The sequence below is a fragment of the Mastigoproctus giganteus genome, chromosome 1, assembly GCF_048544385.1.
Source record: "Mastigoproctus giganteus isolate SK-2022 chromosome 1, ASM4854438v1, whole genome shotgun sequence".
Taxonomy (NCBI): Eukaryota; Metazoa; Arthropoda; class Arachnida; order Uropygi; family Thelyphonidae; genus Mastigoproctus; species Mastigoproctus giganteus.
The window spans coordinates 35031100-35056625 of NC_143575.1; the positions used below are offsets into that span (position 1 = coordinate 35031100).

Below are 25526 nucleotides of genomic sequence, written 5' to 3' on the forward strand. Positions count from 1 at the left end.
CCAACTTGCTAAAAAAAAGAAGTCCTCATTAGCATGCTGTAGTCATAATTCTGGTATAACAGTGTCCTTCAAAGGTACAGATGTTGGTTTACAGTTGTACTGAAAAAGATAGGCCCAATGGCCCCTTTACATGAAAGGCCCATCCAAACTGTAACCCCAGGTTGATTCAACTGTTCTTCAATTGTTACATGGGGGTTTTCTGTTGAATAATAGACATAGTTGTGCTTATTAACAGCGCCTGACAGTTTAAAATTTGTTTCGTTGGACCAACAAATTTTTCGAATGATGCTATCACCTTGTCTTTCTTCATTCAAAACTACCTCACAGAATTGTAAATGGTGATCTGGATCATCCTCTAATAATCCATGAATTAATCTTGGCCGATACATTTTCACACCTAAACGTTGCATCAGATGACCAAAGATCTTCAGGGAATGCCTAACTCACTAGAAGCTCTCTTTTTTGATTTTTGTGGGCTTTGAGTAAATGCCACAGAAACTAACGTTTCATTTTCAGGGGTAGTAACACTGACTGGTCGACCGCTCTTTGGCGTATTACAGATGGACCCAGTCTGATCGAATTTATCGTGTATTCTGTATCAAATTCTTCACCCCATTTCTGTTGAACCTTTTCAGTATTCTCTGTATTCCATTATTGTTTGATTATCCACTTTTGTTAGTCGTTGGTTAAATTACCAGCCATAATTATCTGGAAAAAACATAAAAAAATAAAAAATTCATAAATAAGGAATGAAAAATAATAAAAGATATACATAAATATATGTATAATAAATATTTAAAGATTTAATTTCTCAGACTCACAATTGTATGCCTACTTTTGCATCCCCCTCCCCTGTATTTATTTATTTTTATTATTGGAGCAAAGGCCTGTGGATTCCTTGCACTATATGGCTAATAGCTATCTAAACATTATCAAAACTATTCTTGAATATATAGGTGTCCATAAAAGTATGACTTAATTTCAAACTTTAATAATTCCAGGTCGAATGAGGATTTATCATACGAAAACTTAATTACTCAACTTAGGATGTTATCAAGTCCCATAAGCATAATTACCATTTTCCCTTCCAAGTTTTGCTGATATCTAAATAAAAAAACATGGGGCTACTGTAATTAAGATGGCCTAATGTGTTATTTGGCTGACTGAAACAAAGCATGCCATCACAGCAGATTTGTTTCAGCCACATTGCAGAACAATGTTACAGAAATAAATACTGGAAGTCATTATCAACTAAAGATGATAGGACAGATGCAAACTTTCCTGAAAACCACATCAGTAAATATAAAAGATATAGTTCTAGATGTCCAGACATTTCAGCAGAAATTGACAAAAATCCAAACATTTTCCCTACAGCATCAGAGTTCAGTAGTAACTGCAATACATTTATCAAACTTTTTTTATTTATTTATTTTTTAAATTTAAGAAAGATATATATTATCCTTACCTCAGGAACAAGTTTTGTCAGGAACATTTCCATATCAGCTCTGTTAAATAAATAAAATAATCAAAATCTAGTTATAATTTTTAAAAAATCACATACATGCATACATAAAAACAAATCAAATGGTGCAAGATCGAATGGAATAATAATAATAAAAAAGCTCATTAAAACACCTTAAAGCTCATTAAATCACATAATAAAAAAGCTCATTAAAGGCATAAAGAATGTAATGTACAAATACACCTATTTGAATTTAAAAAAAAAAATAATAATAATAATAAAAAACTGATAAAGAATTCTCATTGAAGAAATCAAACCAAAAAATTTTATTTCCTAAAAATGCAATAATAGCTTTTTTAATACTTACAAGCCAGGGCTATAAAATTCCAGGAATGGCTAACATAAGGCATATGCTTAATGATAAACCCATCAGTGTACACTATTTCTTCATCTATCACTACAGTGGACATAACTTGGTTTCTTTATTATATGTATCTCACAATATTACATTCAAGTGTTTTTGCTTCAAAAAACATCTCAATTTAGGAAATGGTGTGTGAATCTGAAATTTCTGACTTGGAAGAAAATAACCAGAACAAATGATTTTCAGCCAGATGAAGAATCCACAACAATGCTCCATCTGGCTGTCTGATGATACTGAAAACTGATGAAAATAGCAAAAAGGAGTAGAACTTGTTTGTAATCATTGAAAAATGAGTATTAGAATAATAGAACAATCTGGAATGATAGAAGAGTTTTTGTTTAATTTTAACTATTAATCTTGAAATGAAAGTCTGTATAAAGATTATGACCAAAAAAACTTAGCTTGTGACCAACAGCTATGTTACCAAAACTGATAGCTTGGGGGGGGGGGGGATACACAGACTAACAGATTAATTAGAGCAGCAGGCAGAGGTGAAAGTGATTTTTGCACTGTTTCTGTTGTAACATGCAGCAGTCAGGAAAGTAAGGTTTTAGGGAGTTCAAACCCTGCTGCGGGTCATCACAAAACAAGTCAATACATGGGCTGTGTTAGGGTAACTAAGAGTATGAAGAGGTGCATGTATACTTGCATGTATACTAATCCTAGGAACACAGTAAAAAATTTGATGAATTTGAAGTGTTGTTGATTAAGTCATCAAATGCAGACATTGCGGGAATATCAGTGACATAGTGTCACTCGAATATACGGGATGCAGAATTTGAATATGGGGGAGTATGTGTATACAGAGGACGGGAGGGGGGTGGAGTTATGCTCTCAGTTAAGAAGCATATTAAATCTAAGGTAGTATATTCAGTCGACATGGGTGGCCAGTGTAATGTTGAGTCAATTTGGTGTGACATAGTAATAGTATTTGCCATATAGTGCAAGGAAGTTACAGGTTTCTGATATACTGGCAAAAACAAAAAACACTCAAGTAGTTTAAAAAAAAAAAAAAAAAAAAATTACAAATTATGCACCTCCTTCCTCACATAGATAACTATCTAGTTGACCTTTGAATCTATTTAAACTGTAATTCTCAATTACCTGCAAAGGCAAACTGTTCCAGCAATCAACAATCTGCTGGCTAAAAGAAAACTTCCTACAATTTAGTCTAAACCTCTTCCCCTGTAATACTTTTGTATGAATTTATGCTCCTAGTTCTGGAATTGTTTATAACAGCAAAAATTCCACCTTCATTCATTTTACTAACCCCCTCTCAAAGCCTTACAAACTCAATCAGGTCACTTCTAAGGTGCCTGGTTGGCAAGGCTCTGCAGCCCACATAATCGATGTCATCCTTCGCACAGTTTCTGTTTTGTCGATCTCATATTGCCTGTCTTTTGACCCTTTCAAGAAGCTCAATGTCTGTTTTCAGATAAGGTCCCCATACTTGGACACAGTATTCCAAATGTGGTCTTACAATGGCCTTACACAGTGGAATTATGACCACTCTCTGTATAGGATAACGTTGATAAATCATCAACAGGACGCCATGGACTTTCCTGGCCGCCTGTTTATACTGATCAGAAACTTTCATATCTGCCCATATCCTACATCCCAGATTCCTTTCTTCCTCTACTGTTTTCAATTCAATCCCATCAACTGTATAATTTATTTTGCGGTTGCTATTCCCCTTGCATTTTACTGCATTAAAACATAGTTGCCACTTTTCTGACCATTTCTGAAGCCTCTTCATGTCATCTTAAAGAAGTGCTGCTTAGCACTGATCATTAACAAGTCTACAATCTTTATGTCATATTTTGTTTATAAAAATTAGAAAAAACAGTGGTCCAAGAACCTATTGTTGGGGGATACCACTGCTGATGTCACAACAATCTGAAGAATATCCATTAATCATAAACCTCTGCCTTCTGCCCAGCAATCCATCTTAGAATCTTTCCAGTAATCCCAACATGTTCCAGCTTATATAGAAACCTCTTATGAGGGACTGAGTCAAATGCTTTGCTAAAATCTAAATAAACTAGGTAAAAATTGTTCCCTACATCCAGCTCATGAGTAACTGTGTCAAAATAGTCTACTAAGTTAGTTAAAACACTTAACAAAACCACATTGTGTGTCTTTCAGAATGCCATATCTATCTAAATGTCCGTGGATTGCACTCAATCATTACCTCAAAGATTTTCCCTACCACTGAAGTCAGACTAACTAACTGGTCTCCAGTTAACAATTTTACTCTTAGAACCGCCTTTAAGGTTCTAAGAGAACCATCTTAAAGGTTCTAAGAGAAAATCCTTTACTCTTAGAACCTTAATGAACCTCTTTTTATTTTATATATATTTAATGGTGGCATTATATTCCCTGAAACAGTCCTTAAGCTAACAGGTCTGTAATTACTAATGTTACCTTTTGATTAGAAAAGGTGACATTAGAAATTACAGACCTGTTAGCTTAACTTCTGTTCCAGGAAATATAATGTAGTCTCTGGTTAATGAAGCAATGCTGGATCGCCTAAACAGGAATCCATTATACTGCAGTCACAGCATGGATTTGTTAAGGGAGTGATCTTGTCTGACCAATCTGATTGGGTATTATGATGCAGTAACAAAGAAAATAGATGCAAAAAATAATTTTGATAACATAAACTTAAATTGGAGGAAAGCTTTTGATACTGTTGCACATAAAAGGCTGCTGTGCAAATCAGAGTAACGTGGCAATAAAGGCAAATTACTGTTCTGGATAAAGTGATGGTTGAGCAGGAGAAGGCAGAGAGTGGTTATTAATGGACACTGCTATTCATGGACTAATGTTATTATTGGCGTTACCTGGTTCAGTGCTGGATCTGTTGTTATTTTCTATATTTATTAATGATACTGATGAAGATGTATCAGGCTTAATGTGTAAGTTTGCAGATGATACAAGGTTGACATGGTTCTTAATGACTGTAATTAGAGTAAGCTACTGTAACAAGATCTAAAAAAATTAGGTAGATTTACTAAGAAATGGCAGTTGAAGTTTACTACTGACAAATGCAAGGTACTGCAACTGGGTAGCAGTAATCACAGATTAACATACCAACTGTGTATGTACTACACTCAGCATAGTGGAAAATGAAGCTGTGTGGCTAATCGTGCAGTCAGATATGAAGTTCTTTGAGCATTGCAGACAGGCTGCCAGGACATCCCATGGGTTTTTTTTTTCTATGATATGCAGGAACTTTACCAGCAGGGATATTGAAGTGATTATCCCATTGTATAAGGCAATGGTTATGCTGCATCTTGAGTATTGCATACAGGTCTGGAGGTCTCATTTTAGAAAGGATATAGATCTGCTGGAATGAGTCCAGAGAAGCCAATGAGATTTGTGAAGGGAACAAAAGGGTGTGCTAACAAAACACGTTTCAGTTCTGCAAATTTCAGCATCTGGAGACTAGACACTTGCAAGGTGATCTGAATAAGGTGTTTAAGGCTTTTAATGGATTGTGCAAGCTCAATGCAGATGGCATTCCTCCTCTTGCTCAGACTGCACACGAGGGGAGCATAAATTGAAACTGAGGAAGGATGGTTGCAGGATAGATTTGCAGAGGTTTGCCTTCAGCCAGCAGGTGGTCGATTGTTGGAACAAACTTCCATCTGTTGTGGAAGTGGACAGTTTGAATAAATTCAAGGAAGAACTCACCAAATTATTGGAGATGATGGAAAGGTGAGGTGATGTGGGAGGGGTTGTTTTTTTTTTTGGATGATACTTTCTTGCATCATATGCCACTACTACTACTATTTACTAATAATAATAATAAGAAGAATAATAACTAGGGTCGTAAGAGGTTTGCATTGACCTTTCAAACAAAATTCAAATAGAACCAAACTTTCTGGATAACATTATCAGAGAGGATGAAATTGTCTCCAGAAAATAATGAAATGGTTATTTCATTATTATCTGGAGTATTTCTATTAGTAGAAATACTTAATTTTTTTTTTCTACCAATAGGCATGCTTAATATATTAAATAATATTGAATTATTATTGAAACATTTCAAATCCAACTTGACAAGCCAAAGTTGGATCCAAAACATCAACAAGAATTCAATATTATTTAGTATACTGGGTGTACCTGTTAGTAGAAAAAGTTAAGTATTCCTAATTTTGGGACTCAATAAACTATTTAAAATTGCCAAACAAATGCGGTTAAAGTCAATTTTATTTAAATTTGAATAGGGAAAACAAATTTCAGTATAAACCAAAGTAGGTATTAGTTGCAGCATCCATATCTGCACTAAAAGAATTATGTGAAACAGGAGTATTCGGCAGCAGAATAAGTGAAAACAGCTGAGCAGGCACATCATGGGCATGTGGTTCTGGAATACACTGCTGGAAGAGTCAATTTTGAATATCTTGTAATTTAAAGACAAGTATTGATAATTGCATATTCTGGAATTTTATTCATTAGTGGTAAAAGAGACATAAAAAAAAAAAAAAAAAAAAAACCTGTTTTCTATTTGATTACTTTTTTTGTTCACAATTTTTAAGTTACACTTTGTGATAATATGTTGGTAACTGCTGTTAACCCTGAACCTGTGTTTTTGGTATGCCTCTTCTTTCTTTTCGTGTTTTCAAACCTGAAGCACTTTCTAGTTCAGCCAACGTACTTGGCATTTATGAGATTATTTTGCCATATGAAGCAATATGGCCCTTTTCACTGGGTCACATTGTTTCATGCCCAGTGTCAGTTATATTCAATGATGTGTGTCTACTTTTGACAACTGGCATCAGAAATAGAAGTTGATCGAAATACATGCATTTCTTCTCTCTCTCTCTCTCTCTCTCTCTCTCTGTCTTAAAGAAAGAAGTCACGTCATTGGAAAATAGTGTAGACAATGGAAATGCTTACTCCGACAAATGAAAAGTGGCTGGAGATAGCAGAACAATTTAACAATAAAGTAATTTCCCAAACTGTATGGGTCAGGAGATTGGAAACATATCAGAACTATTTACCTTCACTTCAATATTCAATTATAAGAAATATGTTTTGCTTGTGTTATTAGGCATGGCAAATGCTGATTATTGCTTTGTGGATAAGATGTCAGTTAGTATGAATGAGAAGATGGTAATATTTTCAAAAGTTCTGCTTTTAAAAAGAAATTAGAAATGAAACAGCTAGATCTACCTCACAGAATGATATTCCAAAACAGCCACACTCAAACCTTGGAAGGTCCTAATGACCCAAATATAAATCAATAAAAAGAAAAACCTGAACTTTTTACCTGTTTTCATCAGAGATGAAGCCTTTGATCTCAGTGAACATTTATTATGACTATATGAAAAAAAGGAATTTCTTTGTCAAAGAAAGGATTATTTAATTACTGATTAATCCAAGCTTTTGGAATATACTTTTGGCATTTTAGAGAGCAAGTGGTGAGTATTTCAAACTAGTATACTTGTGGAACTAGAATTTACAGAAGACACAACTAAAGCTGCTTGCGTTTTGCACAACTTTATCATAAAAGATAATTTTAACGTGTCTTGGGCATGATGATACTTTTAATGGATTCAACAGAGAACATAAAACCTTTGGTAGTGGAGGGCCACCATCAGGAGTTGCATTAAGGGAAGAGTTAAATCATGTTCCATTGGTAAAGGGAAAATACTGTGTCAATATTCTAAAATATAAAATAATAAGCAGATTGGACAGTTACCTTGAGGAGGGAAACACATATAGCCTGTTTATTTTCTTTTTATTTTATTGTTATTATTACTTATTTTTATTTAGTTATTTAATTTATATATTATTTTTTTTCCAATGCAGCAAAAGCCTGTGACACCCTGCACTGTATATGACTATTACTTAAAAAAAAATTGAGCTGGCATGTTGCATCACAACATACCAGTTCAAAACTGAGTTATTAGTGAGGCAATTACTAACACGCGCGCACACGCACACACACCATCTCTTCAGATGGAACATCCTACCTACTTCCCTGATTTGTCTTCATTTAACTTCTTTCAATTCCTAAAAATATGCTCATTTCAGTGAAATTTTGATACTTGGACACATTTCAGCACAGCAACATACCTCAAGGGCACTTAACTCGATATCAATAAATGAGATCCAGAAATTCTTCCAATTGTGATTGAGTAGAAGACTTTCATGTGAACTGCACAAAGGGATTACTTTGAAAATAAGTAAAATAAAGGTAGGTTCAAATTTAACTTACTAATAAAGTCATTCCTGGAACTTTCTATTACAACCTTTCATATAATATTTGAATGGCATGTTATATAGGTCATCTTTGATGAACTGAAAGGGACTTCGCCTGTGTGAAATTTCATAAATTCTTAAATCTTTACGTTCAACTATTTGAATTTTTCATATAATCCTGTAGACCAGCGTTTCTCAAATTGGGGTCTGTGAACCCCCCAGGGATCCATAAACTAGTTACAGGGGATCCGCAAAACGCACCCTCTGAAACTGGGGTCAAATTATTTGTTTTTTGTATAGCAAATTGATGATAAATAACGTTATTATTATATATTTACGTAAAAATGAGTTTTTTTAAAACATAAAACTGAATTTTATTTTCAGAAAACCCAGTGTTCACATGCATGCACGTATGCACGGAGGAATTGTTTAATAAAAGTGCAAAGATGGAAGTGAAATTTATACAAAATGTCAAAAACTAATAGCGGACGGACAGCAAAAATAAGAAAAGTTGTTGGTGTAAATGTGAAAAAAAAGGAAAGAATGTGAAAATCCTATATGTTATAATGAATTAAGACAATTATAGGCTGAATTGAGAAGCCAATTAGACAGGAGAAAACTGTAAAGTAAAATAATTAATACAAAGTGATTAAACAACTGAAAAGTGAACTAGCCAGCATTAGAAACAGGCAGGCACATTTAGTTATAAGTCGAAAAAAGGGGGTAGCAAAAAGCTGATGTTAGCTAAAGTAAATATTGATGCATGGTCAGGTATTTCATCAGGGGACTACACCTCACCATGTATCACGAACTGTTTCTATACTTGTTCATAACAGTGGAAGAGAAGCAAATTAAAGAATAAAACTAAGTGGGATAAAAGCAGCAATGCTGCTTTATCACACTTCTCTTCCACTGTTATAAAGCAGCAATGGGATAAAGCAGTGATGCTGCTTTATCCCATTGCTGCATATTGCTGTTTTATCCCATTGCTGCATATTGCTGTTTTATCCCATTGCTGCTTTATAACAGTGGAAGAGAAGTAAACTAAACAATAAAACATTCTTTAAAATAAACATTCTAAAAAATTCTTTAACATTCTCTTCCCCTGTTATGGACAAGTATAGAAACGCAGTTCTTGATACATGGTCAGGTGTAGTCTCCTGATGAAATACCTGACCATATATCAATATTTACTTTAGCTAACAACAGATTTTTTGCTACCCCTTTTTGACTTATAGCTAAATTTGTCCACCTATTTCTGATGCTGGCTAGTTCATCTTTTATTTGTTTAATCATTTTTCAATAATATGTTTAATAATTTGTATTAATTATTTTACTTTACAGTTTTCCCTCTTCTCTAATTGGCTTCTCAATTCAGCCTATAATTCTCTTAATTCATTATAACATATAGGATTTTCACATTCTTTCCTTCTTTTTCATGCCTACAACTTTCCTTATTTCTGCTATCCTTCCCCTATTATTTTTTGGCATTTTGTATAAACTTCACTTCCATCTTTGCACTTTTATTAGACCCATTAACTCCACCATGCATATGTATACTTTTGCATCCTTTACTGCAAAAGTGTTCAGGTGCACTGTCATATCATCCTTATTTTTATCTATCAACTGACACTGCTTGTTAAAACTCATGCTTATATTTGGCATTTCATGTGTGTGTGTGTGTGTGTGTGTGTGTGTGTGTAGGGGGGTCTGCAAACTTTTTTTGATTTTTGAAGGGTCCATAGATCTCAGTAGTTTGGGAACCACTGCTGTAGACGACATAAATGAACTGACAGAACAATAACCACATGTTTAATTCAAAAGGTGAAAATGTCAAATGATACCAAAACCCTAATTTTTTCGTATCATTTGGCTTTGCCATCTAAGGAGTTTCATAAAAGATAGCATATACATGTCCTGTTGCTGCTGCTGCCTACACTGAAGGAGTGGATCACAGCTGTGCAAATTGTGGACTGCAACCAACTAAGTAACATGTGAGAAGAACATAACTATTATTTGGAAATGTGTTGAATCACACAATTTACTCACAACAAAGAATATCTAAAATTTGTGAAAAAAATACTAAGTTTTGGAATCATTTGCACATTGCACCTTTGGAGTTGAATGCATGATTACTGCATTATGAGTTTATTTTTTATATTATCTACAATGTTGTGAACATTTTCAAATTGTGAAAGACCATTTGTGAAAAAAGTATAGGGAAAATATAATCCATATACAAGAATATTTAGAACACATGTACAGATATAAAGAATTAAAAAAATAAAACATCAACAAAATTAATTCTGGTGATGACATATTTACCTGACATCTGGATCCCAATTCTAAGAAAATAAAATAAAACAAAAAATAAGACACCAAATAAAAGTACTAAAAAATAAATTTTCAAAGCACATATTTTTAAACATCAAAATTCAAAATATAAAAGTCAACATTTCAAACCTCATTCAATGTACTTAATACATACCTCATTTAATGCAAGACTTGCTGATGTATGCATAACTAAAAAAAAAAAAAATATATCAGTTTTAGTTTGATATCTAAACAACCAGTATCAGGTAACAATAAAAATATTATTAACCATAAATTTCTCATTAATTTCACTGTACAGAATGCATGTAAAGAACCTTTCAGAAAATGGCTTTCACAAGTTATACTGTATATTTAATCATAAACACTCACTATTCATTTTATTAGGTACACTTACCTAATATTGCATACAGTCATCATCTGCCTGCAACACAGCACTGACTCATCTCTGCAAGAACTTAACTTCTAGTAACCATACAGTGATATAATGGCCCATACACACAATGGATAGCACCTTGCAATTTTACAATTCTTGTAGAGTGAATGAAAGTGGATTCCAATGCCAGATGGCCCTTTTAATATCAATCCACACATGATCTATGGAACTGAAATCAGTTCAGTGTGTGAGGAGGCATTGAAGGGAGAAGCCCCAGTTACATTCCTTGAATCAGTCCAATATGTCAGTATGATGTATCATCCTGCTGGAAATAACTCTTGCCTCTTATATAAGCAGTCAATATAATGGAGAATACCTAATCCAAAATGATATATAAATACACCTAGCATTCAGGCACATATGACTTAAGGGGCTCTATTTCCCTCACATTGGCCCATCTATTATTCTACAAACTCTTGGCATCTCGGCCAGTGCCAATAGGCATGTAAGTATATATACAAACCATCTTTGAACTTTCTCAAGTTCCAAATCTCGGTATACCTGGTAGGGCAGGTGATTTATCCTAGTGGTCAACTACTTATTGGTTAATGGTAAACTTCTGATATCCATTTTATATTTGTTTTGCAAGGGGAAACATTTTGTTTTCCCTTGCATTAATCTAATTAATCATTTTCATTAGCTCACATCCACCCCCTCCCAAGGTGTCTAAAATTTTCAGTCTTCACTATCTTTTATTTTGGTAAATTGTTTTACACTTTATTATCAGTCTCCCAGATTTGAAAACTGGTAAAGAAGTGAAAAGTACCTAAACCAATTCAAGAAGTCAGATGTCTTTTTTTGGTTGAACTTTCAAATGCAAATACAATATTCCAAATGTGATCTCAAAATTGATTTCTAAAACAGAACTATAACCTCCTTTTCCCTACAAGTCGAGGCATGCAGGGATCCAATAATTCACTGACAGGATATCATGCATCTTTCTGACAGAAATGGATAAGTTATTTTTAAAACCAAGTTACAAGCTATTCTGAGGAAAAAATAACTAATTCAGTTATTTCGTGAAAAGTAACTTAATTTCAAGTTTGTTTTTATTCCTGCCACTTTATATTGAATAAGTTTCTTAAGTAAAGAATACCAAAACTGCAAGAGAAACAGTGAAATGAAAAATATGTTTTTCAATTGTTTTTGTAACAGACATCTTAATTATCTAAAATATTTATTAAATTTCGATAACAATTGTATTTCTAAATTTGTATTACATCATTTTCCATGTCTGCCTTCAAATAATGCCCTATGGCACTAAATATTTTATCTACACAGGCCAGTGATGACAGTTTTATTTTAGGGTGAAAATAGAGATTTTATAACTGGAGAGGTGTTTTGTGGAGGGGGGGGGGAATAAATAAATAAAATAATAATATCAATTTCTGGTTTTGAAGACAGTTTTAGGAAAATATTTTTGGATTTCTTGCCAAATAACATCTTAATTTGTCCTTCAGGGGCAATTACAATACAGTGCTCTTTTTTATTGAAGCAACTTACAAATTTAAACAGAAAGAAACATTTGCATATTTAACATTTAAAAGAATGTTTCTTAGGGGTTACACGTATTGCTTCAAAATTCTTAGAGTGACTTGTTTGGCAGTTTGTTATTGTGAACAGTTTTCATGATGTATTATGGCAACATCTCAAGTAATGAGGTCTTATTGCTGTATTTTGTGGCCAAGCAATGTTTTGACTATGTACACAGTAATACCAAACAGATAGGAACAGGGTTGATAGTGAACTCAATTTGTTGGATATACTTCTAGCATTTTGGAGGAAGCACCATGGCCACTGATCACTCATTTTCAGGGGAGAGGGAGAAGAGAATCTTCAACAGAATATGTAGTATGCGAATGATTTCATTACACTATTCTAACTCCACTGAACAACTGATTCTATGTTTTGGAAACACTAATTATGGATGCTGAAAATTCTAGAAATTTACAGTTTAACCTGCACTAATCTCAGTGGATGTATTTAAATTTTAATCCTACCTGTAATTTGTGCATTGTCCTAATTAAAAGCCTTCCAACTTTTGGGAACATAACAATGATGACTATTGGTTGTTGTAGAAAGGATTTCAGCATTAAGAATTGTTATATGGACATAACTGAAAATTGAAAATTTTTTATTATATATATCATTAACAAATTATTTATGGATTTTGTGTAGATATGAAATCATATCTAGTAACTTTATTTTACAAAAGTATTCTAATTTGCATTCCAAAACTTTTGTTGCTTGTAAATTTCAGCATCTAGAACAGGGCAATTAAAAATTGGATAATTTTCTTATAGTTTATAAAGATTTGTTTTGTTTCTGTTTTTTTTTTTTTTTTTTATGCAGCTTTTTTCCCATGATTTACATATTACAACTTGTGACCAGATAACTAAAAGAAGTATAGCATTTTTCCCTTCCTGTGCAGAAACAGAGTAACCAGCAAGGTGAATCTGTTTTTCATCACTGCACATTATAAAAGTAAAATAATTGCTAACTTCACTGCCATTCAGAAAAATTACCACTCTGGTCATTTTTGTGCATAGCCCATATAGGCATAAAATATTCACATTCCACACATAAAATATTCACATTCCAGGAACTTCAAGCTGACTCACAGATAAATTTTTTGTTTTCAATTTTATTTTGTTTAGATTTATTTTTCTTAAGGAAAAATTACAAAAACTAAAAGGTGTTATTTCTGAATTAATTTGACATGAAATCCTTTACTTTTACAAAATTAAGCTATTTAGTTACTAGATAAAAAAAAAAAAAGAAGTAACATTACATATTTTAATTTCTTGCATGCACTGACCAAGTGAAAAGAAATAAATGTTTAGTGAGAGTACACAGCAAAACACAAAAAATAAACTGACACCAGGCACAGACAGTCAACATAAAACATTAATTTAGCACAAACATAGAACACAGATAGTGTAACTTTTATCAATTGGCTGAGCACTGGAAAGCAGTGGTTTTATGTGCATGGTTGACTTCAAGTGCATAAACATGTGAGGTCACAGAGGAGGGGATGGTATGCAACAGGGTGACGAGAGAGTGGAAGAGAGCAGTCAAGACAGGGGCAAGGTGAGGAAGGTGAATGGTGATGGTGACTGCCAACCTTGCAAAGTATGAGTGACTCAAAGATGGGGTGTATGCAGATGCCATGGTCTCTGTTGATTGTACAGGGTGGGCCAAAAGTAGGTATACAGTACTGATCGGGTCGTGGTATTTTTATTTTTCATTAGTATTTCTTTTTAGTTTACAGGTAATAAGAAGGATATTTTAATTTTATTTTTCATTATGAATTCTTTTATTTTACAGGTATTGAGAACAATGGCAGGGAGCCTGGATGAAGAACAAAGAAAGTGGATTCTGAAGCAGTATTGGAAGACTGAAAATGCCGAAAAGGTGCACAGAGCATGGAAAGAGGTATTTGACACTGCTCCACCAACACGTCTGACAATTTATCATATCAGAGATAAATTTGATGCAACCGGTTCAGTGGTTAATGCGTCGAAATCTGGACGTCCTCGAACATCTGTGACAGAGGAGAATGAGATGAGTCGCCCTGACATTCGTGAACAGTCCGAAAAAGTCCATGTGACGTGCATTTCAGGAGCTATCCATACCAAGAACGTCCTTGCAATGCTTAATGTGTAAATTGAAGTCATACCATCCAAGACTCTTACACAACCTTTTGGAGGATGATTAAGACTGTCGGTTGCAATTTTGTGAGATAATGCATAACCAAATTTCTGACCAACCAGACCTTCTTGATAAGATCATCTGGTCAGATGAAGCCTGTTTCAAGTTGTCAGGCCATGTGAACAGGCATAATTATGTGTACCGGGCAGAGTAAAATCTCATGTGACTATCACAACTGAACTGAACCAGCCAGGCATCACTGTGTGGGGTGGACTGTCCAGCGATGGTGTCATGGGTCCGGTTTTTTTCGATACAACTACGGATGGTAACAATCACCTAAACATGTTGCACAATGTGGTGGTGCCACAACTCGCAACCAGGGCTGACTTCACCGAACTGTTCTTTCAACAGGATAGTCCCCTCCTCATTTTGCTTTGACGGTACGGAGATACCTTGACATGACTTTCCCCCAATGTTGAATCGGGCAACATGGCAGCATTGAATGGCTGCCACGTTCACCCAACTTGACACCTATGAACTTCTTTTTTTGGGGCGTAGTAAAGGAAAAGGAGCCCCATTCTCAAGCATTTATCAACATTGGTGCTAAACAGAATTTGTGTGTTACTGTGTTTCACAGTGTCGGGGACAGGTTCCAGGAATGTTGCAACATTGATGGAGGACATTTTCAGCACCTAAGAGACTAAACATGACCTGATCAGTACTGTATACCTACTTTTGGCCCACCCTGTAGTTTCAGTGGCACTGATGTGTGCTGTGATAAGTTTAAAATTACCAAAAATAACTTCTAGCTTGATTTTTTAACTTATTACTACTCAAGTCTGATTCCTCACTGCCTATTTGAAATGCAAAGAGAATTTCATGTCTGCCTGTATCATTACACATAAGTCCTTTAAAGATACTGCAATGATAATCTGAATTTCAATTAAATAATGAAAAACACTATTAAAGGTCAAATACTACACCTTTAACAAAACCTTTTTCAGTATAAGAAGTCAATTTCCAGTATTAGTCAGCATAAATTTCAATGAAAGTAATGATGCACAACCCTTTTGTTGATCGAAAAAAAATTTGAGGAGTGGTTAACAAATTTTTGTGTTAGCAGAGTTATAAATAAAATGACAGTGGAAGGACCAGGGTAACAAAAACATTAAACCAAAGGAAAAAAAGTAAATAAATATACAAAATTTCTTGGAAACAAAAAGATAAAACAATTTACATTTTTCCTTTTCATATTAAGTAAGCAATTTTATGTTACCTGCACATACAGTTACAAAGTACAGCCTTAAAAAATATAGTGTCAGAAGAAAATATTAGGATTACATGTAATCTGTGCCTCTGAAATGGAATTTGTACTATAAAAGTCCTCCATGAGATTATAGCAGGTTTGGCACTTGTTCATTTTGAGAGGGTTCAAATCCATTAGAGAAGGTCTGGGTTCAAATGCATCAAAGATGAGAGTAATTCCTATAGCTAATGGATCTTGAGATATAGTTAATGGACCTTGAGCAGAGGAAGAAGCAGACTAAATAAATTAGCCAGCACAATATGTAAATCTTTTTTTCCAATCAGCACAACATATAAATCATCCTGAAATACCCATTTGAAAGATATAATACATGATAAAAAAAAAAAAACATGAATGGTCTGGCACACTATGATCAATGTATATGATGAATCAAAAGATTTCCATAAAATTCTCTGAAACTTACCCCATTACATTATATAAAACTGCTTCATGCACAACAGTTAAGTACAAAGCCATATTATCTATAATATATTTATTTTATAGGGTCGCTGCCATATAAAATTATATGCCAAAATCCATGCTAACAAAAATAAAGTATATTTTGAACATATAAAACAACTTGGACTTCAGATATATGTATCCAATAATGTTAAACTAGAAAACTCAGCATTATATACAATTTCATTGTTCCCCAGCTGTCAGGGAACAATCATTAATTTAGCCAACGAGCAGATATTGGAAAAACATTCTGCTGATAGACCTTGGAGGAACTGTTATGTTTCATACAGCTGGCAATTTCATATCTACTTGGTTACACGCACAATGGTGCTGTGAAACTGTTAAAATATGACACAAATAAAGCAGTTAATTTTAATATACACAATTCATTAAAAACCTGTCTACAGAGTATTTTTTTAAATACAGCATTCTTTATGCTCTTATGATCTATGAAAACTGTATGGCCAATGTATGACCTACACCTTGATAATGCCACATACAGCTGCACACGTGCAAAGAAAGTTTTCACTGGAAGCCATTATATCTGCCATGTCAAAACTCTGGTCTTGTGACATTCTCATGATGATTTGCAAAGGCCAACAGTACTGGAAATTCTGAATAGGAACTATATGTTGCTACCTGGTGTCCAAATGAATATGAGATATGGACACAAAGTAGCATCCCAGGCAATTTCAGTGTATTAAGGCAGTTTTTTTTAGGTGGTTTATTATTATTACTAGGAAACCAAGCCTGCTATGTAAGCTTGGTTTTCGAGTAATAATAATAAAGTACCTGTTTCACCAACACAATTGTAAATTTTGAATGAATTTGTTAAATTTCCTTATTCTAAGGTGAAACAAAAGAAAAAACAGACATTTTGATAGATTTGTAAGATAAAAGAAAAATAATCTGTTTCACCAAATGGAACATTGCACTGGTTTTCCCATGTCTTGCTTGGTGTAGACTAAACAATGTCCACAATAACTCTCCATATTAAACTGCTACCAACAGTAAGCATGAGAGAGAGAGAGAGCGAGAGGGGTTAAGCAAATGACAAGTGGTGGTCTGTTTCCGATAATGAAAGAATTTCCATTCTTTCATTATTGCATGCATTACTAATTTTGAGGAATGCACATATAACAAACATACTCTGATTTAAAAACTATATTAATGAAAAAACCATTTGCCACCACAATTATTCTGCACACTTGCATTTGTTTTATAAAATTATACTGCTAAGCCAAAACAAAACTCATAGATGAATAGTAACAGTCTTATATTTATATTCTCAACTTTATGTACCATTTCACCTATATTCTCCACAATTAAAAATGTTTTTTTTTTTTTTTTTTTTTTCGACATTCAGGCTTTGGTCATTTAAAGGCAGCTCAGTGGATGTGTGTGTATGTGGGTGGGGAGAAGGGATTCTGGTAGAATCCCTTCTCCATTTCCTTTGATGTGAGCATACAGTAGCATACAATGCAGTTATACGTGAATGAAGAAGTCAATATGCGCTATTGCAGTGTTTCCCAAACTGGAGTCCACAGACCCCTGAGGGTCTGTAGACCAATTCCAGGAAGTCCATGAAACAGACTCTATGCAACTGGTCAAATTATTCGTTCTATGTATAGCAAACTGATGATAAATAAAGTTATTATTATATACGGAGTGTTTAAAAATTATGTATACACACTTTAAAAATTTATATTTAATGAACAATATGCGACAATTTAATTTTCTAAAATTCATTTTGTGGCTTAAAAATAGATAATTTTTTTGCAATAATTTAATTTTTGTTTTATTTTATAGATATCTCTAAAACAATGGAGAGTACCCAATTAAGTTTTGAAGAAAGAAAGAAAGGCAATTATAAAATAGTATTCGAAATATGAAAATGTCAATGAAGTTCAGCGTGTTTGGAAATCACGATAGGGAACAAAAGCATCCACACGTTTAACAATTACTCGTTTGCGAGATAAATTTGAGGAGCATAGAAAAAATTCAGAATATCAATAACTTAGCATGTGGCAGGAAGAGGATATAAAGAAGTAATAAAAATGGTGAAGCTGTAAGAAAATCAACAAGACAGTGTTCACAAGAGCTAGATTTAAACTATACAAGAATGATGAAAGAATAATAATCTCGCACAGCTGTGCATGATTATCTTGACAATGAATTTCATGATCAATGGATAGGTCATCGAGGGAGTGCTTTTGAATATCTCCAAGGTCGACAGATCTCGCCCCTTTAGATTTTTTTGTGTAGGGATACTTGAAAAATCAGGTTTACAGTCACGAACAGCAAATATTGGAGGAATTGTGGATGAAAATTCAACAAGAAGCAGAAAACATTTCACCTGATTTGCACATTTCAGTATGTAGGTCTGTTGAAGACAGATGCTGCTGATGCATTAATGCTGATGGAGTGCATTTTGAACAATTAAAGTTTTATTGTTGTAAAAAAAAAAAAAAAAAAATGTTTTTTGTCTTCAAATTATCAAAAAAAAAAAAAAAAAAAATTTTTACATTTGACAATTTGACCAGTTGTTCATTAAATATAAATTTTTAATGTGTGTATACATAATTTTGAAACACCCTGTATTTATGTAAAAATAAAGTTGAGTTGTTTTAAACATAAAACTGAATTTTATTTTCAGGAAAACTCAGTGTTCATATATATATATATATATATAAATAATGGTTAGTCTATATTTTATTTTAATTTATTTTGATTTTGTTATTGTTTGGTAGTTCTTTTAACCCTCTTTTGGTGATATTTCACGTCTTTCGGAACTGGTACCTCTCGGGGGGGGGGGGGGGGGTATCCTGCTAAATTATTATATAATTGGCATTATCCTAAAATTTGTATAGTTTTTATTAATTCGGATTTAAAACTCGAAATTATACAAGGGTTATCGGGCTACTATTATGTCTATCCTTTTTTTTCGTTCGTTTGTTTATTTGGGTTATTTTTATGTTAATTTTCGCTCTACAGTTTTTGCCATACTACTGGCTTTTGTTTTATTTAATTTAAAATATTGGACACACACACACACATCTTCACACATGCTGAATACGCTGATATGGTTTTTGTGGTGGACGTGCTACTGCTGCTTGTAGAGAATTCTGTTGATGGTTTCCTAACTGCAGAATATCGGATTCAAGATTGTTTACTAGTGTTTACAACAAACTGTGCGAGACTGGTACTGTTCCCAGTACTCATATTTCTTTAGAACATGCAAATGAACAAAATATGGATGAAATAAAACACATTCTTCAGTTGGTAGAACATAGTCCTACTATTAGCACATGAAGAATTTCTATGCATATCAGTGTTTCACAGACAGCGGGTGCAACACCTTTAACCAGAAGACTATGCCCAGCAATTGGAATTTTGTTGGTGGATAAATGCTAATCGGCGATTAATTCCATTAATACTGTTCAGCGATGAAGCTACTTTCACTCGTGACAGTATCAATGACACTCATAATTCTCATTGGTAGTCATGCGAAAATCCATATGCCACTGTGGAAACAAATTTTCAACATTGCTTCTCTGTAAATGTATGGTGAGGTATCATCAACAATCAGTTGATTGGGCCTGTTGTGTTCAAAATCATCTTACGGGGCCCATTTACCTAGAATTTCTGCAAAATGAACTTCTACTACTATTGGATGATGTTCCCTTGGCTACATAGATTGGTATATACTTTCAGCATGAAGGAGCTCCTGCACGTTATACCCGTCTGGTGATACAATATCTAAATCAAACTTTTCCTGAACGATGCATCGGCCACGGTGGTCCCGTTCATCGGCCACCAAGGTCTCCAGACCTCACTCTGTTAGGTTTTTGTTTGTGGGGATGGAAGAAAAGCACAGTATACAAAGAAAATGTGAATACACAAGACGAATTGCTCGCTCACAATGAATTGGATATGCACTGTACTGCCCTCATAAAGGAACGCCAAGATGACCTCAGAAGAACAACACGTCATATTACCACAAGAGTTGCAAAGTGCATTGAGGTTGGCGGTGGGATTTTCGAAGATTTATTGCGAACTGTAAAAAATTTGTCAATTATTTGTGTTTTGTGTCATTCAAAACATCGATAAATACAAACAATAAGTCATCTATTGTCCTTTAATACCTCTCACATAACGGCTTTGTGCATGCCAGTTTCAAACAGCTGATCTCCATATCTACTGAGAATTGGACATGTTTATACGAACTTTTTTTACTCAGAATAAGTGATACTATAACCTCCCAAAATATTTACTATTCCTCCCGAATCACCCTGTGTGTGTGTGTGTGTGTGTGTGTGTGTGTGGACTGCTATATATATATATAGCAGTCCGCAAACTTTTTTGATTTTTGAAAGCATCCGTAGACATCAGTAGTTTGGGATCCACTGCACTATTGTAATTCAGCTTATGGTATAGCATTAGTAGAGCCATATGATGCAAGAAAGCAAGCTTATATACATCATCAGCCAAAAAAAAAAAAAAAAAAAATTCCATTTCACACATTCATTCACCCTAAAAGTTTTTCCAGCTCTTCCTTCAATTTATTTAAGCTATCAACATCCACAACAATGAAGTTTGTTCCAGCAATCAACTACCAGCTGGCTAAAGGAAAATTTCCGCACATCTATTCTACAACTGTCTTTCCTCAATTTGGATTTATGCTCCCTCAGGTTCGTAATCTCAGCAAAAGAAAGAATCCCTTCAGCATTGAGCCTACTCAACCCATTCAATGCCTTATACACCTTGCAGGTGAATAGTTTCCAGACACTGCAATTTGCAGAATTTAAACCTTTCTTGGTATGAGGACCCCTTCATTACCCTCACTAATCTTTGTTGCCCTTCTCTGTACTAACAGAGAAAGGCAACTCTACATCCTTCCTAAAATAAGACCTGTAGGCAGTACTGGTATATCATTGATATACCAGTACTGCCTACAGGTACTGTCTGTATTGCTCCGAAAACTTCATATCTGACTGCAAAATTACCCCCAGGTGCTTTTCATTCTCTATCACCCTGAGTGTAGTACTACACAGTTGGTATGTTTCTCTGGGGTTACTTCTAACAGTATACAGTACTTTGCATTTGTCAATGTTAAACTTCAGTTGCCACTTCTCAGCCCATCAGCCCAACATTTCTAGATCCTGTTGCAGTAGCACACTGTGATTAACAACCCTGCCAACCTTTATATCATCTGCAAATTTGGACATTAAGCCTTATATGCCTTCATCAATATCATTGATAAATATACAAAACAACAATGGGTTCAACGCTGAACCCTGGGGAACACCACCAACAACAACATGAGTCCACAAAGGCCAGTGTCTACTAATTACCACTCTGTCTTCTCCCACTCAACCAACCTTTTATCCATAGCAGCAACTTGCCCTTAATGACATGCTGCTCCAATTTGTATCCAAGTAGTCTTCCACCTTAACAGTACGAAAAGCTTTCCTGTAATCCAAGTACATGTATATGATATCAAAATTATTTTTTGCATCCAGTTCCTTTGTAACCACATCATAGTATCCAATCAAATTGGTCAGACAAGACTTCTTAACAAACCCATGCTGTGTCTGAATGATTACTGCAGTCTTGTCCAGATGATCTTGCAATGCTTCTTTAACCAGTGGCTCCGTTATTTTCCCTGGAACAGAAGTTAAACTAATAGGTCTGTAATTACTCATGTCAGCCGTTTTTGTCTGACATGAGTAATTACATGGGGATGCCTTTGCACATCTCCAATCTGAGAGGACCTCCCCCCGAGTTCAAGGATGCTCTCATAATTATGGCTAAGGGTTTGCTTACTTCCTTTGCTGCCTCCTTTAATATAACTGGATAGATCCCATCCACCCAAGGTGCCTTTCTTATGTTTAACTTCAACAATCTCTCCTCCATTTTGCTCTCAGTTATTACAAAATCATTTAGCCCCCTATTAAAGTTTAATAACTTTCTATCCTCCACTTCCCTACAAAATTCCTCTTGTAAATGTAGATGCAAAATACTCATTGAGTTTATCAGCTACCTGAGCAGCAGCATCATCAATAGTCGCACCATCAATATCAAGTGGACCAATCTGATTCATCTCCCCTTCCCTCTACAGTTTATATAAGTAAAGAAGTCTTTGCTGTTTTTCTTTGCATCGTTTGCCATAGATTTATTGTAATCTGCCTTCACTTGCTTAACCTCCTTTGTGACTTGATTAGAGACTAGCTTATATCTACCATAGACTTCTGCATCACCTTCAGCCCAATGATCACAACCGATGTCAGATCGACATTACAACAATTTCATTCTCAATTGACAACATTACCAACGATTAAAGCTTCTCAGAAATTGTTGTCCACAGGTAGTTTCATTTAGTTTTATTTCAATAAAAAAATTAGTTTCTATTTTGATGAATTTTTATGAACTGGAAACCATTACTGGGAAAATCAGTAAAATATGTAACATTAAGTATATATAGGCAACCATCGTATAACACGGTACTTCTACAACATGGATTTGCTCTAACACGATTGATAAATTGCAGCAATCCTCACACAACACTGTACTTACATAACACGGTTAGAGAATTGCAGCAAACCTCTCATAACATGATATTTTTGAGTTTTTGTGTGGGGAAAACCCTGCTATTATGTTGGATGTAATTTTTCATGATTTCCATTCTTTTTGTGAATCCCCCTGTTGACTTGCTAGTCATTATGCAAAAAAAAAAAAAAAAAAAAAAAAAAAAAAGGAAAATCTCTGTATTATATTTTGTTGGGAAATCCCTGTGTTCTATGCTATTGTCATTGCAGTACAAGGAAACACGGGTTGTGTTAGGGTAGCTAAGAATAGTAACAGGTGCATGTATACTCACATGTACACCAATGCTAGGAGTCTGGTAAATAAATTTGATGAATTTGAGGTGTTGGTCACACAGTTATCAGGAGCGACAGAGCATAGCACGCTTTCCTTGAGTGGATCGGGGTTCAAGCCCGTGACTACTAAATACAATAAATATTTGTATTGACGATTTATTGTAAACTCTACTGACTTGGTTGTCGTGCCGAAGTATAAACAGAAAATTTATTTATTTATTTATTTATAAGCTGTGCAAAACTGGAATTTGGGGAGTACAATGTATACAGAAAGGATAGAAAGGGTGGGAGGAAGGGGTTATGCTCTTAGTTAAGAAACAAATTCTAACGAAGTGCATCCAGTTGACATGGGTGGACAGTGCAATGTTGAGTCAGCTTGGAGTGACATAAACACCGGGAAAGGGAAAATGAGAGTAGGAGTGTAATAGACCTAATGACTGATGAGTACAACGAACAATTATGCAGGGATATAGAGTGAGCCAGTTAAAATCCCCTATTACAATGTCTTGTAATAGGGGATTTTAACTTCCCAGATATTGACCCTAACTTGTGAGTTGGTCACTCGCACGCTAGCAAGACTTTTGTGGATTTATTGGAGGATTGTTTTCTACAGCAACATGTTTGAGGGGCAACCAGAGGGGTTAATACTCTTGATCTGATTATCAGCAGTGAAGACTCATGCATTAGGAATTTGCAGATAAAAAGGAACCACTAGGTGACAGTGATCACAGTCTACTGATGTGGGATTTACTTAAAGATGTAACTACCATCAAGGGTAAAGGGAAGGGCTTTTCTTTTTGTGAAGATGACTACAGTGGTCTGAAGTAGTTTTTGAATTCTATAGTGAGATCAACTGATGATGTTAAAAACAGTGAATTCTAAATGGGAGGCCTTGGGAATTAATCTTGGAAGCTACTAAGTTTTTCATACCAACTAAGAAATACTGTTCAAGATTTAGGCCTAAATGGATGTCAGATGAACTAATAAGGCTTGTGGCAGAGAAGAAAATGCATAGGATGCACATAAATTAGCATGTGACATAGAAGCCTATGGCAGATATAAGATAGTCTGTAATCAAGTCACGAAGGAGGTTAGGCAAGTGAAGGCTGATTACGAGAAATCCTTGGCAAAGGATGCAAAGAAAAACAAAGACTTCTTTACTTATATAAACTCTAGAAGGATGGTGATGAATCAGTTTGGTCCACTTGTTGGTGGTTCAAATGTTGATGATCCTGCTCAGACAGCTAACAAACTGAATGAGTATTTTGCATGTACATTCACATGTTAATCACAGGAATTCTGTAAGGAAAGGGAGGACAGAAGTATACTTAACTCTAACAGAGAGCTAAATGATTTTGTAATAACAGAGAGCAAAGTGGAGAAATTGAAGTTAAACATAAAAAAGGCACCTGGGGCAGATGGAATCTATTGAGTTATATTGAAGGAGGCAGCGAAGGAAGTAAGCAAACCCTTAGCCATAATTATGAGAGCATCTTTAGATTCAGGGGTGTCCCCATGGACCGGAGATGTGCAAATTTATCCCCAATTCACAAAGGGGGTTCAAAGGGTGATGGAAATAACTATAGATCTGTAAGTTTAACTTCTGTTCTGGGGAAAATAATGGAGTCACTCGTTAAAGAAGTGATGTAAAATTAAGGCTGAACTAGACAAACATTTGGAGTAACTGGATAGGTGAAATGGGAAGGGTTTTTTTTTTTTTTTTTTTGGCTGATGCTCTATAAGCTTGCTTTCTTGCATCATAAGCCTCAACTAATGCTAATATTGATGAAGGTATATCAGGATTAGTGTCCAAATTTGCAGATGATATAAAAGTTGGCAGGGTTGCTAATCACAGTAATGACAGTATGCTACTGCAACAAGACCTAGAAATGTTGGTCATATGGGCTGAGAAGTGGCAACTGAAGTTTAACATTGACAAATGCAAAGTACTGCATACTAGAAGTAACCCCAGAGAAACATACCAACTGTGTGGTACTACACTCAGGGTGATAGAGAATGAAAAGCACCTGGGGATAATTTTGTGGTCACATATGTAGTTTTCTGAGCAATGCAGACAGGCTGCCAGAGCAGGTCATGGGGTATTGTCAATGTTATACAAGAATTTTGCTTGTAGGGAAAAGATGATTATCCCTTTGTATAAGGCAATGGTCAGGCCACGGCTTGAGTACTGCATACAGGTCTGGAGGCCTCATTTTATGAAGGATGTAGAGTTGCTTGAGCATGTATAGAGATAGGCAAGAAGATTGGCGAGGGGAACAAGGGGGGGTCCTCTTACCAAGAAAGGGTTAAGTTCTGCAAATTGCAGCGGCTGGAGACTAGGCACCTGCAAGGTGATCTGATTG

General features: G+C 34.8%; 1 protein-coding gene across 1 annotated transcript in view; it reads right to left on the reverse strand.

The window, feature by feature from the left end:
* The window catches only part of LOC150090698 (uncharacterized), an 81511-nt gene that overhangs the window by 43372 nt on the left and 12613 nt on the right, over window positions 1–25526 (reverse strand). The window contains exons 2-4 of the mRNA XM_090369422.1: window positions 10588–10622; window positions 10425–10444; window positions 1466–1505 (exon numbers count right to left, since the gene is read on the reverse strand). Of these exons, the coding sequence (XP_090225548.1) occupies window positions 1466–1505; window positions 10425–10444; window positions 10588–10622 (95 nt within the window). The remainder of the gene's footprint in view (window positions 1–1465; window positions 1506–10424; window positions 10445–10587; window positions 10623–25526) is intronic.